General features: G+C 39.0%; 1 protein-coding gene across 7 annotated transcripts in view; it reads right to left on the minus strand.

The window, feature by feature from the left end:
• ITSN1 (intersectin 1) overlaps positions 1–16,484 on the minus strand; it is a 182,996-nt gene that overhangs the window by 94,861 nt on the left and 71,651 nt on the right. For 6 of the 7 annotated variants that reach the window (XR_012494005.1, XM_019730241.2, XM_019730239.2 and 3 more), the window contains 5 exons: positions 14,811–14,911; positions 8,780–8,843; positions 6,410–6,547; positions 4,785–4,900; positions 1,561–1,823 (listed from right to left, as the gene is read on the minus strand). Coding sequence is in view for 6 of the 7 variants with exons in the window: in XM_019730241.2 (XP_019585800.2) it covers positions 1,561–1,823; positions 4,785–4,900; positions 6,410–6,547; positions 8,780–8,843; positions 14,811–14,911 (682 nt within the window). In the remaining variant the exon portion in view is untranslated. Of the gene's footprint in view, positions 1–1,560; positions 1,824–4,784; positions 4,901–6,409; positions 6,548–8,779; positions 8,844–14,810; positions 14,912–15,927; positions 15,987–16,484 lie in introns of those variants that run through there. The other variant, XM_074325807.1, reaches the window with a different exon arrangement.

Here is a 16,484-nt window from a genome sequence, read left to right on the forward strand (position 1 = left end):
CACGTGGTAAATGCCTACTAAATAATTCTGAATAAATACTCTAAAATGTCCTTTATCTTTTTTTTTACACTGAAGAAGGGAAGGCTATTTTCTGGGTTGCCCATTCTGGAAATTAAAATCCTGCATCTGCGAGCGTCGGCCTGAATAAAAGGCAGGTTATGGCTACAAGTTTTGTAAAGTAATCAGCAGGAGTTGAAACCAAAGTATTAATTAAAACAAAACAAAACAAAAAAAACTCCCCATCTTTAAAATGTATTTCATTCACACAAGAGAATCATGGCATTTCCTCTGTAGCAATATACTAAAATTGGAAAGACAAGAGATTGGCTTGGCCCCTATCCAGCCATGGTACCAAATTTATGAACCTTCCATAGAACATAGTGAAGATCTCCTACACATATTTTTTTTAAGTGAAAAAAAAACAGTGCAAAGAATTAGTATGACACATCACAGTGGTTAAAAAAAAAAATTTACACAAACCCCTCAACCTCTCCACCACATAAACCTTTCTATTTCTATACATGTATATAAATGAAGAGAAAAATGTCTGAAAACACACACAACTAATATCAGTGGCTTGTTATAAGATTGTATTAAGAACTTATACATGACCACTCATAGCAAAATTATTCACAATACCCAAAAAGAAACAATCCAAATATCCATCAACTGATGAACGGATAAATAAAATGTGGTCTATTCATGAAACGGGATACTATTCAGCCATAAAAAGGAACACAGCACTGATTCATGTCATAACTTGGAAAAACCTTGAAAACATTATGCTAAGTGAAAGCCACACACAAAAGGCCACATATTGTATGATTTCACTTATTCGAAATATCTAGAATAGGTAAACCTAACAGACAGAAAATTAAATCAGTGGTGAGTAAGGGCTATGGGGAGAGGGGAAAGCAGAGTTACTGTGTAATGGGTAAGTAGTTTCTTTCTGGGTTGATAAAAATGTTCTGGAATTAGACAGGGTGATGGTTCCACAACTTAGTGAATATACTAAAACTACTGAATTGTGGGGGAAAGAAGCGGGGGGCAGGCCCGGTGGCTTAAGTGGTTGGAGCACCGTGCTCCTAATGCCAAGGTCGCCAGGTTAGAGTCCCACATGGGCCAGTGAGCTGTACCCTCTACAGCTAAGACTGTGAACAACAGCTCTCCCTGGAGCTGGGCTGCCATGAGCAGCCAGAGGTCAGTGTGAGCCGCTGCGGGCTACCGTGTGCTGCCATGAGTGGCCGGCGGCCAGCGTGAGTGGCCGGCAGCCAGCAAAACCTGCCAGGAGCTGCTGTGAGCTGCTGTGAGCTGCCGCTTCGGGGTGGGGGGGTGGGGATGATGGAGTGCAAGGCTTATAATACCAGCATGGGCCAGGGAGCTGTGTCCTACACAACTAGACTGAGAAACAACGGCTTAAACCAGAGTGGGGTGGGGAGGTGGAAGAAGGGGGAAAAAAAAAGATTAACATATTACTTGAATGATTCTGAAGGGGGAGGCAGAGTAGGGGAGGGTGCGCAAGAACACAGGCTAATTGTGGGTTTCTCCCCAGCTGCTCACCTCTCGTCTCTCGATCTCTTTTCTCCTCTCCTCCTCCCTCTGCCGCTCCAGCTCCCGCTGCTTTTCCAGTTGCTTCTCCAACTCCAGTTGTCTTTTGCGCTCCTGTTCCTGGCGCTCCCGCTCCTTCCTTTCCTGCTCCGCCCGCTCCAGCTGTGCCAAGCGCTCCTGTTCTTTTCGCTGTTGCTCCAGAAGAGCTTGTCTTCGTTTTTCCAGTTCCAAATTGCCACGTTCAAAATTCTCACGCTTCTTATCTTCAAATGTTACTTTAAAACAAGAAATAAAACAATTATGACAAGTCATGATATTCAACACACCATCAAGGAACGAAAAACTCAACGCCATATTTGAAATTTGCAGCATAAACGCAAACCAGAGCTCGCTAAGCTTCCCTTCTGCCTGTGCCCTTGTTATAAGCACTACGAAAATGCCCGCACCTAACCTCTTTGCTTACATACTGTCCCTTCCACGATGAATGTCATGTCATGGTGTTCAAAACGCCAAACACCGTTTCTAGAATACTCTTTCTATAGCAATTCTGCATCATCACCAACTCTCCTTTCCTTCCCCATTACTCTATCCTTTCCCTTCTCTGTGACCTTGATTCAGCAGCTGACCCTGTATGTCTTCTGTATCATGCGTCTCTCCCACTCGCCCCTTAGCTTCTAACTGCACTGCTGTGTCTCCTAACAAACAATGATTTCCGGAAGCAGGGATAGGAAGGGAAGTATCCCGTGTTTCACACCAAAGAACAAGCTGTGCCCTCATCATTATGCAGATTGCATTCAATAATTTTTTTTTCTAATCCATTATTCAATTTTCTTCCTTGGGGAACACCAATTATGAATTTTAGACTATTCTCAGGTCAATCATTTTTTTCTAGTCCTTGCTAACAATTTATATCCGTTTTACTTTATGTTTTTTTAAAAAAGAATCCGATCCTCTATGTCCTTACCTCTGTTTTCAGCAGTGCCTATTATTCAGTTTTGTGTTTGCCTCACATGCTTCTCCTTAGAACCAACCCCAGACAAGGGAAGCGCTCACTGCCACCCTGTGTAGCATGCATTCCCATTGTTCCCAATCTATTTCAAGAACTGTCACTTCACACTTTGTCTTGAGATCTGTAGCTGTGAGCATCCTTTCTTGGCTACTTCCCACATTCCTGTTTGGCTTTCACTGCTTTAGACGGACTTTCCTCACACACTGGAGTTAGGGATTAGAGATCAAAGATGGCAGCCATGCTTTGGCTTTCTTGTTCTTCTTGCTCCTTTACTGATTTCAGAGGAGGCAGCAGCCCTTTTCCTCAGCTACCTTAAAACTGAAAGTCCCTTCAGCCTTATAAAGGAATGGAATACACGTGCAAAATGTGGATGACTTTCAAAAACACTATGCTCAGTGAAAGCAGCCAGACATAAAAGGTTGCCAGGGGCTGGGGAGAAGGGAGAATGCGGAGTGACTGGGTATGGAGTTTTCTTTTGGGGCGATGAATGTGTTTCAGAACTAGATAGAGGTGGTGATTGCACAATATTGTGAATGTACTAAATGCCACTCCTACGGACCAAATATGCTCCCAAATTCATATGCTGAAGCTGTAACCCCCAATGTGATGGTATATGGAGACGGGGCCTTAGTAATTAGGTTTCAGATAAGGTCATGAGGGTGGGACCCTCATGATGACATTAGTGGCCTTATAAGAAGAGGAAGACACAGAGAGAGCTTTCTCTGTCCCTGGGCACACAAGAAAAGGTCAAGTGAGGACACAGCCAGAAGACAGCCATCTGCAAGCCAAGAAGAGAGCCCTCACTAGCAACTGAATTGGACAGCACCCTGATCTTGAACTTCCGAGTTTCTAGAACTGTGAGAAATAAATTTCTGCTGTGCAAGCCACCCAAACTATGGTATTTTGTCATGGCAGCCCTAAGACAACCACTGAATTGTACACTTTAAAATGTTCAACTTTATGTTATGTGAATTTTACCTCAATTGAAAAACAAGAACTGTAAGTCTCTACACATCTTTTAAATTCCAACATCTGGCCCTATAGCTGGTCCACAGGAGGCACATAATAAATGGCTGTTAAAATAATAGATGCACAAACAAAAAAACTGCCTGTTCAAAACTTTAAATGAATGTCTATCACCAACAGAAAATGAAAATTCCAAATTCTAAGGATCCCTGTCCTTATTTGCCTTTGAGTCTTTATTCTCATGATTATCAGCCTAAAATTCTTCTCCATTCCACTTGCAACGACCCTATTCATCTTCAAGTCTCCACTCAACTGTGACCTCTTCCATAGAGATTTAATTCCTTGTGTCTTTCCCAGTCTACGCCAATCAGCTGTAAATAAGCTTGGCTGTGCCTCTGTAACACTGTCTTCAGAAATGTATCACACTTATGCACTGCTTTGATGATTGTTTATATGGATGTCTTAAATCCTCAATTATGGTATAACCTTCGAGAAGGTATGACCATGTATTATTAACATTTAGATTCTTCACTGTGCTGAATATATTTGCACAAAGAACATTTTCAATAAGAAGTTTATCAGTGAACAAAAGTAACTTAGTTTAAAGAGGAAACTGGGAGAACTAGTGTCCTGAGCAGGTCAATTAACCCCTAAGCACTTTAAATGTAGCAAAATGACACTGACAAAGCATTTAACAAAAAAGAGACTCCATAATAAATTTCACTTGTTTCTTAGTATCAACTATCACCTCGTCATTAATAACTCAGTCGCCTTAGAATATTTTAACAGTATGATGGGTTTACCAGTATAAATGAGGATTATTTACAAAAGGTTCGTATTAAATTTCAAATAGCTTCTTGTTATTAAGGAGTTTCCAATTCTCCTATAGCAACATAAGAAAATAACAGTAGTGACTTTACATTCTATTTCTGCACTGGTGGTAGTAACCAACTGCCTTAAAGACTTATCAATTTTGAGTGCTTTATAGATAACATTTGTAAGATTTTTGTTTAGTAGTAACTAATCAGATTTCAATTTAAAAGCTAGAACAAGTGTGTATTAGCAGAGTACATAATGTTCTTATTTCTATACATATATGCAAATCCAAAAGCATATTAAGAGTGTCTCCTTTCTGCCTAAGGTCAGTTAAAGGAACAAAGCAAGAATGTCAAAAGCTCAATTTATTTTACCTCCATCTTTCTTTGCCTTAGAGATAGAACATCTCTAATACGATATAACTCAAATATAAAGACTGCCTTACCAGGCAATTTCTTTTCTAGTTGTTGTTGTTCGTCTTCTAAAGCTGGTTCCTCTGGTAACCTCTGATCTACTGATGTCGAACTTATGACAGATATACCACTGCCAGATCGAACTCTTCTGCAATTATGGAAAAGAAGGAAAAAGAAACAAATTCACATAAAGCTGTCTAGATGGAACTGAGCAAACTCTGACAAAGAATTTTTAAAGATTATGCCATATATCATGGTATAGTTAGGAATAAAAAAAGATTTGATCCTCACTATTTACAAAGAGTTTTTAAAAAATGAATATTTGAACGTCATCAGACTGCGCACTAAGTAGGTTCCAATGTTTAGAATCACTACCCAAATGAGGGCAAATCCAAAGGAATGAATTAGTGAATAATCGTAAAGTGGCTACAACAGTGCCTGGGACACAGGAAGTGTTTGCTGCTATTATCATCACCTTTTTATGGAACGTTCAATTCCTCCAATGAGCAGCTCAGCTAATTGGGAGTATCTCTTTTCCCTTTACAAAGATCTTGCCATTTTATCTCTTAATAAACACATGAAATGTCTACACTTTATAGTCCCTTAAAACAAATCACTTAGTTTATGGATTCGTTTCACTTTAAACCATTAACCTTGCTCTTTAAACCGATCTGTCTTTTTAACTTGTTTCTTTATCAGCTTCCAGTGTTAAGTATCTCTCACTGTGATGCTTACAGCCATGGGATTTTACAGACGAACGGCCCAGTGCTGGTTTCTTGCTCCTGTGTCGTGTTCGTGCTGACAGTAATGACTCCATTTCTCTTACTTTTATGGAAACTGTTTCTGCAGTCTTTCTTGATAGTGGAGGAATTAGGACAGAAATTCTTATCTTTGTTTCTTCCACTCTTCTTTGCGCTGGTAAGATCTCATGGTTGTCTTCTAAGCTAAAGCCTTAAGATGGAGTTGTCTGGGAAGGGGTGTGTGTGGGAGTGAGTGTAGGATACAGGTCATTCCAGATTCCTCCCAACGGGGCCTTGGTCTATGCTCCCTACATCTCCACTGAGATTGTGCTTCACACCAGAATAATTTTCTTTAACTATTTTCCTGACTATAATTTTCACATTGCCATAATTTTGTTACCTGTTGAACGTGTAGAATTCACAGGCAGAATCTCCTAGCTTTATTTTCTAGGTCCAGATTGATACAGTTTCACTTGCTAAAATTTCTAGTGAGCTTCAATTATGTAGATTGGTACAAAAATCACCCATCTGTTGATATTTTACTTCATTGTTTTACTAACACAGGCATACCTCATTTCATTGTGCTTTGCTTTATTGAAATTCACAGATGTTGCATTTTTTTTTACAAACTAAAGGCAAGACACTCTACCAGCAAAGAGACTGCAACTCATTTTATTGTGATGGTCTGGAACCAAACCCACACTATCTCCGAGGTATGCTTATATACTATAAATACTTTAAAGACTAGAACAGATCCAAGATTAACACAGAACCTAGATTAAGATTTTCTTGAATTCATGGATATTTCATTCTCTTGCCAGGAATAAAAATGACTATGAGACACATAGCCGACAAAGCCAAGTTTGAAATTCACGTAGTCAGCACAGAATTTCTTGTAAGAGCTAAATGTTCCTTACCTAAAGGAAGGTGGAATGTATTCTGGAGGCAGGACAGGTGGCAGTGGTTGGCCAGACATAGCTACATCAATTAGGTGCATAGCCAGGATAAATTCTTCTGCTGTGAGTTTTCCATCTTGATCAATGTCAGAAAGATTCCTATTCAACAAAAAGTTCATTGTAATCTAGCTTCATGAAAATGCATGCTTGTTACTATTCATGCATGAGTAATTTATTTGTTTATTTATTATTTTATTTTATTTTATTGGGGAATATTGGGGAACAGTGTCTTTCTCCAGGGCCCATTAGCTCCACGTAGTTGTCCTTCAATCTAGTTGTAGAGGGCGCAGGCTCAACTCTAAGTCCAGTCGCCGTTTTCAATCTTTTGTTGCAGGGGACACAGCCCACCCTCCCATGTGGGAATTGAACTGGCAACTTTGTTGTTACGAGCTCGTACTCTAACCCACTGAGCCATCCGGCCGCCCCTCAGAAGCTCAGCAGCAGCTCGCTGTCTTCAATCTAGTTGTGGAGGGCGCAGCTCACTGGCCCACGTGGGAATCGAACCAGCAACCCTGTTGTTCAGAGCTCGCACTCCAACCAACTGAGCCATCCGGCCACCCCAATGCCTGAGTAATTTAAATGTTCTATTTTCTATTCTGACTCTAGGTCCATTGAGTCTCTCTATGCCTCAGTTCATAAAAATAGTACCTATTTCATACTACTGTTGCAAAGATAAAACGAGACAATCTGTATAGCTGGCATGGTGTTCAGCATTCAACAAATGTTAACTATGATTATAACTGTATTGATCTCAGTCCTTGCAAGCCCATTTGAAATGTATCATGTTCTATGCTCAGCAAAGTATCAGGTCAGATGGTAAATATTTAAGCTTTGCAGGACATACTAAATCTATCACACCACATTCTGCCATTGCAGCAGGAAAGCAGCCATAGACATATATAAGCAAATGGGCGTGGTTGTTTTTCCAATAAAACTTCATTTACAAAAACAGGTGGAGGCCAGCTTCGGCTCACTGGGCTCAGGTGGCCAAGCCCTGATCTAGGCCCACTCGGGTGGAGCTTTATGGCCTTCAGCCATAAATAGTTACTTTCCAGGCAGAATCAATGGTTGGTGCATGACTGAGAGATACACGCTTCTTAAGAAGCCATTTGGGCTAACGTTTAATGTCAGGAATCCTGTATGATCTAGGCAATGCCCACCAACAGCTATTAAAAACAATTACAGAATAGATAAAGAGACACTCATATGCTTCCTGATGAAAGTGCCCAGTATCATCTCTGATGCAGTCCTGCAACAAAAGGCGGGGAGGGGACATCTGTCCATTTCTGGAGACATTTTTGATTGTCACCACTGGGGGTGGGGAGGGACGTGCTACTGGCATCTAGTAGGTAGAGGCCAGAGATGGGACTAAACAACCTACAAGGCACTGGACAGCCCCCACAACAAACAACTGTCAGACCCAAAATGTTAATCGTGCCGAGGTGAAGAAAGATTGCTCTAGATCTAATCAGCAATCTACAGGAAATACAGGAATAAATTAACACCACAAGGATGCAATCATCAAAAGTTAGACTATAAGAAACGATAAAACAAATGTCTCAGTTGTTTCGGGGGGGGTGGGGGTAGAGGGGGGGAGTTGAGAACAAGACAGGAGAAGTTAATAGGTTAAAGGATTCTTAAAAGAGGTATTAACTAATTAGTACAAAATACATTTATTTTAGTCCTGAAATAAATCAATCATAAAAACATTACAAGGCAATCTAAGGAATTTGAATACTATCTGAATTTGAATACTAACTTAATAAAATATTATTAAAAACTTTCGGTGGACAATTGGTATTATACTGTGTTTCCCTGAAAATAAGACCAGGTCTTACATTAATTTTTGCTCCAAAAGACGCATTAGGGCTTATGTTCAAGGGATGTCATCCTGAAAAATCGGCTAGGGCTTACTTTCCGGTTAGGTCTTATTTTCGGGGAAACATGGCAGACATGTTGAAAGAAATCTCTATCTCCTTTGGAGAGGTGAATGTTCATACAAGGTGAACTATCAGAAGTTGTAAACAATGTGACAGATTTGGCTTAAAATAATCAGGAAAGAGGGGAGAAGCAGGACTAGCCCTGAGTTGAGACTTATTTAAACTGGTTGTGAGATCTTGGGAATTCATTATATTAATCTCTCTGCTTTTGCATTTTTCAAAATGAAAAGGGGAAAAAGACAGGTAATCATTACAAGTCATTAAAAAATTAAGCGTACTCCATATATCCCCTCTATAAATAATGGTATTAGTCCAAAGACAGATGAGCCCATACCAATTTAAGAAATAAAGTTTCCACACTATACAAACCAAGGAGCTTTTCATTCCTTACCATATTGAAGCCAGCTGAGCCTGTGGTAAACTTGATTGCATAAGAATAGTTCTTGCTTGGGGACCTAAACAGAAACCAGGAAAAAAGTATACAGACGAATCAGCACATCGTCACCTTCCGGGAAGGCCAGCGTTCTGCACACGTGCACTCTGCAACCTCATGCAGTCACAGTGCTTTAAACAATATTTGCCGTTACCCAAGAGGCTTTTTAAAAGGGAAATTAAGCCCCAATGGAGAGTGGGAGAAACACAAAGCACAGCAACTGGCACACACTCAATCAATGTTTATTAAATGGATGATGAATGAAGAACCAGTCTGTAAAAGACGAACGATTCAAAACATACCCTGCCCTATTGTCCATAGACCATCTCTATTAGTATTAGGCTTTTATTTACCAAGATGAAACTTACCCTCTCTAAATGCAACATCTGCCACCACCTGCTGACTCCACCACAACTAGTATCAGACAAATTCAGGGAAAAGTCAGAGAATTTTAGAGGGGGAAGGGACCTTAGAATTCTTCTAACTACTTCAGTAGACAGACTTAAAACAACAACAACAATACGACTTGCTCAGGGTTCCACAAATGGTCAATATCACAGCCAGGATTAGAATTTCCTATGTTAGCAATTAAAAAGAATTCCTGGAATTTCCATTCTCCTTTCAAAATCTGCTCTCATTTCTTCAAATATTTGTAAATATCTTCATTTCTGGAACGAAACTAGCCTTAGATATCAGACAAAGTTACAATGGGAGATTTTGAGTGTTTGAATAAACCAGTAATGGAGAGAGACAAATACCATGTTTCCCCGAAAATAAGACCTAGCCAATCAATCAGCTCTAATGCGTCTTTTGGAGCAAAAATTAATATAAGACCCGGTATTACATTATATTATATTATATTATATTATATTATATTATATTATATTATATTATATTATATATTACATATTATAAACACTCAGTCTTATATTACAGTAAAATAAGACCAGGTCTTATATTAATTTTTGCTCCAAAAGACACATTAAAGCTGATTATCTGGCTAGGTCTTATTTTCGGGGAAACACGGTAAGTCTTTCCAGCCCTACCTCTTGGGGTTTATGGTCCCAGGATGACTGATGGACCAAGGAATGGAAAACTGTAGCAATTGTGTTGGAAAGATGCCTGTGTACAAACTTGTGCTTTGAGCTATTTCACTTTTCGTAGGCTACCTCATCACAAACACCGAAGTGGATGTGTTTTTGCACAGCAAGCCACAGTGGTTGGCCATCTCTGAGCATCACCAGAAGGTTCCAGCACAGGAACTCCAGAGAACGGCAGGAAAAGCACTGGTGAAACAAGTGGGAGGCTGTGGGCTCTGGTTCTGGTTCAGTCTAGAATTTGCCAAGTACCGTTGGAGAGGCAGTTTCTTCACTTGTTGGACCCTAGTTTTCTTTTTTCAGGAGTCCTTTCCAGAGTTACATGTCTATGATCCATCGTGTTACAAACCATAACACAGAGCTTAGCATAGTGCTAACACATAAAAGTGCTCACTAAATGGTAATTAACATTACTGACAATATTTTAACTTTTATTTACCTATAAATTATGGGCAGACGGCACACATGAATATATACCTGTGTATTTTTACATGTGCACATGTATGCAGCTTAATTAATTTCCAAACTGGAAATGGTCAAGTAAACAGTACCCAGACCACAAAATAGCATCCCAAATGGCCCCCTTGGACTCCCTTCAATCATCCCCTCCCACCAAGTGTAGCCTAATTTCTAATGGCAGAGTGCGTCTATGTTAAGTTTGGTTCATTTTGCCCAATATATTATTGTATGTAGTTGTAGAACATACTCCTAATTGCTGCATGCTATGTCACAGTTTGGGGCTATGATAAATAGCGAACACTCTAAGTTTTGGTGAACACATGTGCACATTCCTGTTGCATTTGTGTGTGTGAGAGTGTGTGTGTGAGAGTGTGTGTGTGTGTGTGTGTGAGAGCACCTATGAATAATAAACATCTTTATTGAATTAATGTGAAACGTCTAAAAGTTCTGGGATATGTTGGAATGAAAAAAGTTCACTGATCATTTTACTTAGTCTTTAACATTGTTTTTAGAATTGGCAACATTAGAGGTGAATTAGCAAAACTTTAGCGAATGCTTTAATTTATACTTGTAATAATTCTCTCTATTTCAGAACTATGTAAAAGAAAGGTAATATTTCATCTACGCCCAATAAAAAGTGTAACAATAAATGAAAAGAATTAGCCCTGGACCTGGATATCACGAGATATGGATTCCAGTCCTAACTTCCCACTCTCTAATGTGACATTAACAAAACTACTTTCACTCTCTAAGAGGTAGTTCCTTCATCTCTGAAATGAAGGAAATGATCTAGAACAGGGATTGGCAAACCACAGTCCACAGGCCATATCTGCCCCACCACCCGCTTTTGTAAATAAAGTTTTATTGAAACATAGCCATGTCCATTCATTTAAGCATGACATAGGCTGCTTTTATACTACAACGGCAAAGTTGAGTAGTTGTGACAGTGTATGGCTGCAAGCCTAAAATGTTTACTATTTTGCTCTTTACAGAAAAAGTGTCATGACCCCTGTGCGCCAGAAGATCACAATTATCTTTTGCAACTCTAACAGTTGACTCTGTATGTCCTAAGACAAGGTTGTGAAACATTAAAATAGATAGGCAACAACTCACATAGCCTCTTTAGTATAACAACACCATAAAATTGAGCTCTGAATAGACAGAACTATCCTGTGGAAACCTACACTCAAAAAAGGATATCAGTTTTGGAATACTGGCTTATACATAAACATTATGGGGATAAACAGAAATCTCAAGTTCATAAACCCTACTCTGGGCATCCATGTTTGGATAAGAAAGCATGAATAGATGAGGCTAGAGAATTAAATGAAGTTAATGCTTTATTTCAAACAATGGCTAAGACTATAGCTTTTGTGATTAATATATGAATAACCAAATAGCACATTCATCGGTTAAGAATGCAAGCAGATAATAAAACACCCCTTTGAGAAGAGGGCTAACATTAACAGGTTTGCCAGAATTCTACAGGTCCTTATTTAACCTTGATTAAAGAATGGGCCTCCTCTATTGTATGAAACTGTCTCTTTTAAGAGCATACACATCGAGCTGTGAAGGAACAAGGGGTTCCCACTTAACCAGGTATATCAGCTCAATCAACCAGGTAAATGGTGCCACTTCTAGATTAGCTTCACTTCCCACAGTGGACAAACTCATGTCACAAGCTCAGAGGTTCTCACTTTCTTTTGCTTGGGACCAACCAATGGTATTGTTACCGTTTTCCCGAAAATAAGACCTAGTCGGACCATCAGCTCTAATGCATCTTTTTAAGCAAAAATTAATATAAGACCCGGTATTATATTATATTATATTATATTATATTATATTATATTATATTATATTATATATATTATACTATACTACATTATATTATATTATACCGGGTCTTATATTATAGTAAAATAAGACCCGGTCTTATATTAATTTTTGCTCCAAAAGACGCATTAGAGCTGATTGTACGGCTAGGTCTTATTTTCGGGGAAACATGGTAGGCCCACAACATACTCTTACAGATAAAGCCACACTTCGATGGCATCCAAACGGATGTGAATGAAACAAAATGGTGATCAGAAATTGCTCTAACCACCATCAGTACATTAACAGTGGGTATTTGGGCCGGCCCGGTGGCTCAGGCAGTTAGAGCTCCGTGCTTCTAACTCCGAAGGCTGCCAGTTCAATTCCCACATGGGCCAGTGGGGTCTCAACCACAAGTTTGCCAGTTCAATTCCTCGACTCCCGCAAGGGATGGTGGGCAGCACCCCCTGCAATTAAAATTGAACACGGCACCTTGAGCTTAGCTGCCTCTGAGCTCCCGGATGGCTCAGTTGGTTGGAGTGCATCCTCTCAACCACAAGGTTGCCGGTTCGACTCCCGCAAGGGATGGTGGGCTGTGCCCCCTGCAACTAGAAAACGGCAACTGGACCTGGAGCTGAGCTGCGCCCTCCACAACTAAGACTGAAAGGACAACAACTTGAAGCTGAACGGCACCCTCCACAACTAAGATTGAAAGGACAACTTGCAATTATAGACAAGTTGTAAAAATGTTTTCTGGTTCCTTTAAAACAAGAACACATGAAAAACAAAGCCATGAAGTAAAAAAACGAGATTAAGAATATTATATTATACGTTTTACTTGGGCCTTTATATTCTGGGAACTTTTCTCAACTATTCCTCTTATCCTTAAGCTGAATGGGTAACTGCTTTGGGGGTTCAGGATTCACATAATTATTTTCTAAATTGTGACCATGACAATGGTCTTCGTATTTCATTCATCTCAACAAACCAGCTCTGCTTCCATCAACAGTCTTATTTAGCCCAAAACACACCCTTATATTGATTCCTCACAAAGGGAAAACTGGATTTCTTTCATTCATTTCTATTTTTAAATTTACAATAATAAATTATTTTATTTGCTATGACTATACAAAGATCTGGCTTGAAAATAAAATTCCACCTTACATTCTTGCCAGGACAAAACAGTAATAAGTACGCAGACAAACATTAGCAAAATCTGCTCTTTCCAGTATATTACAAATTTTACTTTCTACCTCAGATATGAAACAATCTAAATACTCAAATGCCTGGGTCATTACCTTTGGGTTGAAGATGCTGCACTTTGGTCATAAAACACACATCCTACCAAGATGGAATTTTACATCAATGTCGCATCTGAATACTATTTTAATTAACTCACAGCAAATACCAACAATGCTTTGAATAAATTTTTTCAGATTTACTGGTAATGTAGTTCTGGGTCCGTATGGAGTACTGGTGTCAAACAAACCATGTTCACCAGTATTTAAAACTATGCTGTTGAACATTCCTTCATTGCCTATATAAGCCGGACTGCTTTTTCATGCCATGTATAAAAACGACAGCTACTGTTTTAGCAGAGAGAAAGAGTAGCATACAGAGAATTTGTTTATACTTATAATTCGCCCCTTCAATTACAAATATATGCTTATTTGAGAGGACTGCTGAGATCTTTTATCGGGATAGGGTTCAAGATTACGTCAGAACCCTTCAAAGTCTCACCCAATCCTGACATTTTTAAACAAGGATAAATTTTTCTTTTGGAAGTAAAAATTACAACTGTAAGTGATAAAAAAAGAATAAAAAATTGGAAGTGTTTTGTGTTATATACCAGTGCTTCTCCACCGCAAGAAAACTTTTTTCTCCCTTTTCTACTTATTAAAGGGCAGTTATATTTTTCCCTTTTACACTTTTAATGTCCTATCAGAGGTCTCTATTTTCCTTTATTAAAATTAAGCTTTTCCTTATAACTGAACAATTGTGTTTACACGAAAGGATTTCTGGACAGTATTCTAAAATCCTTTCTACTCTCCTGATGTAGATGACAGAGTATTTTTAAAAAGAAAAAAAATCCACTGAGATCATATAACTGAACTCTGTCTGGCCTCTTATGCATGAATGAGATCCAAATAGGTAAAGTAAGTGACCTCTACCTAGTTGGTAACATGGCCAGGTTCAAAACTCCCCAGCCACTTAGCTACCCTTCACCCTACCTACTGCCTTAAACACCGACTTTTTGCGTAGGTGGTTTCAAGTTCATCTACAAAGCTGGACTTCAGAACTTGAACCGCTTTTTATTCACAGCAGTGTTTCTTTGCCAGTGCTTTGATTTGCATACGAGTGGCATTCAGGGTGCAGAAGGATCCTTGGTCTCGGTTCCATTTACCAAGAAGCAATAGGGCAAAAGCCAGAGGCACTGAAGAATAATGTAACTATGGCTTTATCAGCAGATGAGAACTCAAGATAAGAACCACAGTGAAATCCTGCTCAGAAAAAGCCAAGAGGAAAAGATGTTTAGAAAATATCCTTGTCCCAACATCTAGAAACAATCGCATTTAGAACAAAGATCCTATTTCACTCAACTTTTTTTTGTTTGTAAATACCTGTTAAGTGTCCACTCATAGTTTTGTCATGACTATTGAACAACTGTCTGTATTTCAGTCTGGATGACTGAGGAACAGCCCATTCTGCCACGGGTGGGACACTGTGGGGAAAAGAGGAAGAGGAAAAAAGGATTAAGAGTAAGTAACTGCCAATGGAAGTTCTTCAAAAACAGCCAACTAAGAACTTCTCTAGAAACCAACTTTAACCGTTTATTCACTTTTGTGTCACAATTTCTGAATCTTCTGTAATGAGTGTGTCCATTTCATTTTTAAGTTACCAACATTTCTTTCACTGAAGGGTAAACACAACAGACGGTGTGGCTGTTTCAAGTGTATATACAATTTAATAATTTAAAGGTTCTACAAAAGTATGGGAAATCTTCTTGGAACCGAGATACCCTAATGTCGAGGCTTTTCTAAACAGTACTCTTTGGGTTTAAAAAGCAATGCTGATAGCAGACAAATAACTGTCTTTAAACGTATTAATTCTTTAAAATGTTTAGCTTTCTATACACCAAAATACAGGATGTATTTCTTAATGGAAGGAAATTATTTCATTCTGGGAAGTTTCAATTCCCACAAATGGAGAGGTGCCCAGAAAGACGAGAACGTTCCTGGGGTCATGGCAAATCAGCGAGGGGTCATGGAACGACCTCTGCTTTTCTGCCTGCGACCCAGTGCCAACCTTTCCTTGCCAACGCAGCAACCCATACCTGAGGAAGCCCCTGTCAATAGGCAATTTGGGTCTGGACCTCCCAGAAAGCAGTTGCCACACAAGTAGCACAAGGGTCCCCCTGGCTTGTTAAGAGCCCAATGTCTAAATAGGGCAATGTAACCACAATGGCTAAATGAACAGTAAAAAATGGCACTCCACATCCAGGACAGAGTACAACTAATGTCCCTTGTGCCATTTGCTTTCATTTCAACAAAAATATCTATTTCTTACATGTAAAATCAAAATTTTAATCATAAATTGAACCTTAGTCATCATTTATACACGTTATCTATGTACTTATATGCACTTCATAAGTATAGGAAATGGCTTCCAATCACTTGAAAAGTACCCTTATAAATTCCCCTTTTCAATTTTTATAAATTTCTTAATAAAAACACTTACCAAGATCTATTCTGCTGTGCATACTTCTGCAACAAGTCTCTCATTTTAAACTAATATTCTGCTGATTCCAACTTGCCTATCTGTCAAGAAGCTAATTATCTTTCTTCTGCACCCCAGGAATGTAGGGTGTTACCCACAGAAGTTGTCCCAGATTACACTATCAAGGTATAGTTTTCTACCAAACTCCTAAGAATGTAAATGGACTGAATATTCATTAATAGGTAACCAAAGAGTTAGATGCCACATTGCAAAAATTTGCTAGAAATTTAAACATTGAAAAAATGACTACCTAAAAAACCACAGTTGTCTTAATAGCATTAATGTTTGCTATTATTGATTATTTATTCATTCTAATGTCACAAATCAATTTTAAGACAGATTTCAAAATCCCTTGTGGAAAGTCAAAAGAAAACTCAAAACTCCAGCATGGTACGGAGAAAGAATAAGAAATTTGGAACTTGGTGTTAGGTGATCTGGGTTTAAATCTATAAGCTGTAAACGATGGGTGGGGAATATAACCTCTCTGGGTTTATTTTCTCATTCACAATTCTGAGACA

Source organism: Rhinolophus sinicus, linkage group LG01, assembly GCF_036562045.2.
Source record: "Rhinolophus sinicus isolate RSC01 linkage group LG01, ASM3656204v1, whole genome shotgun sequence".
NCBI lineage: Eukaryota > Metazoa > Chordata > Mammalia > Chiroptera > Rhinolophidae > Rhinolophus > Rhinolophus sinicus.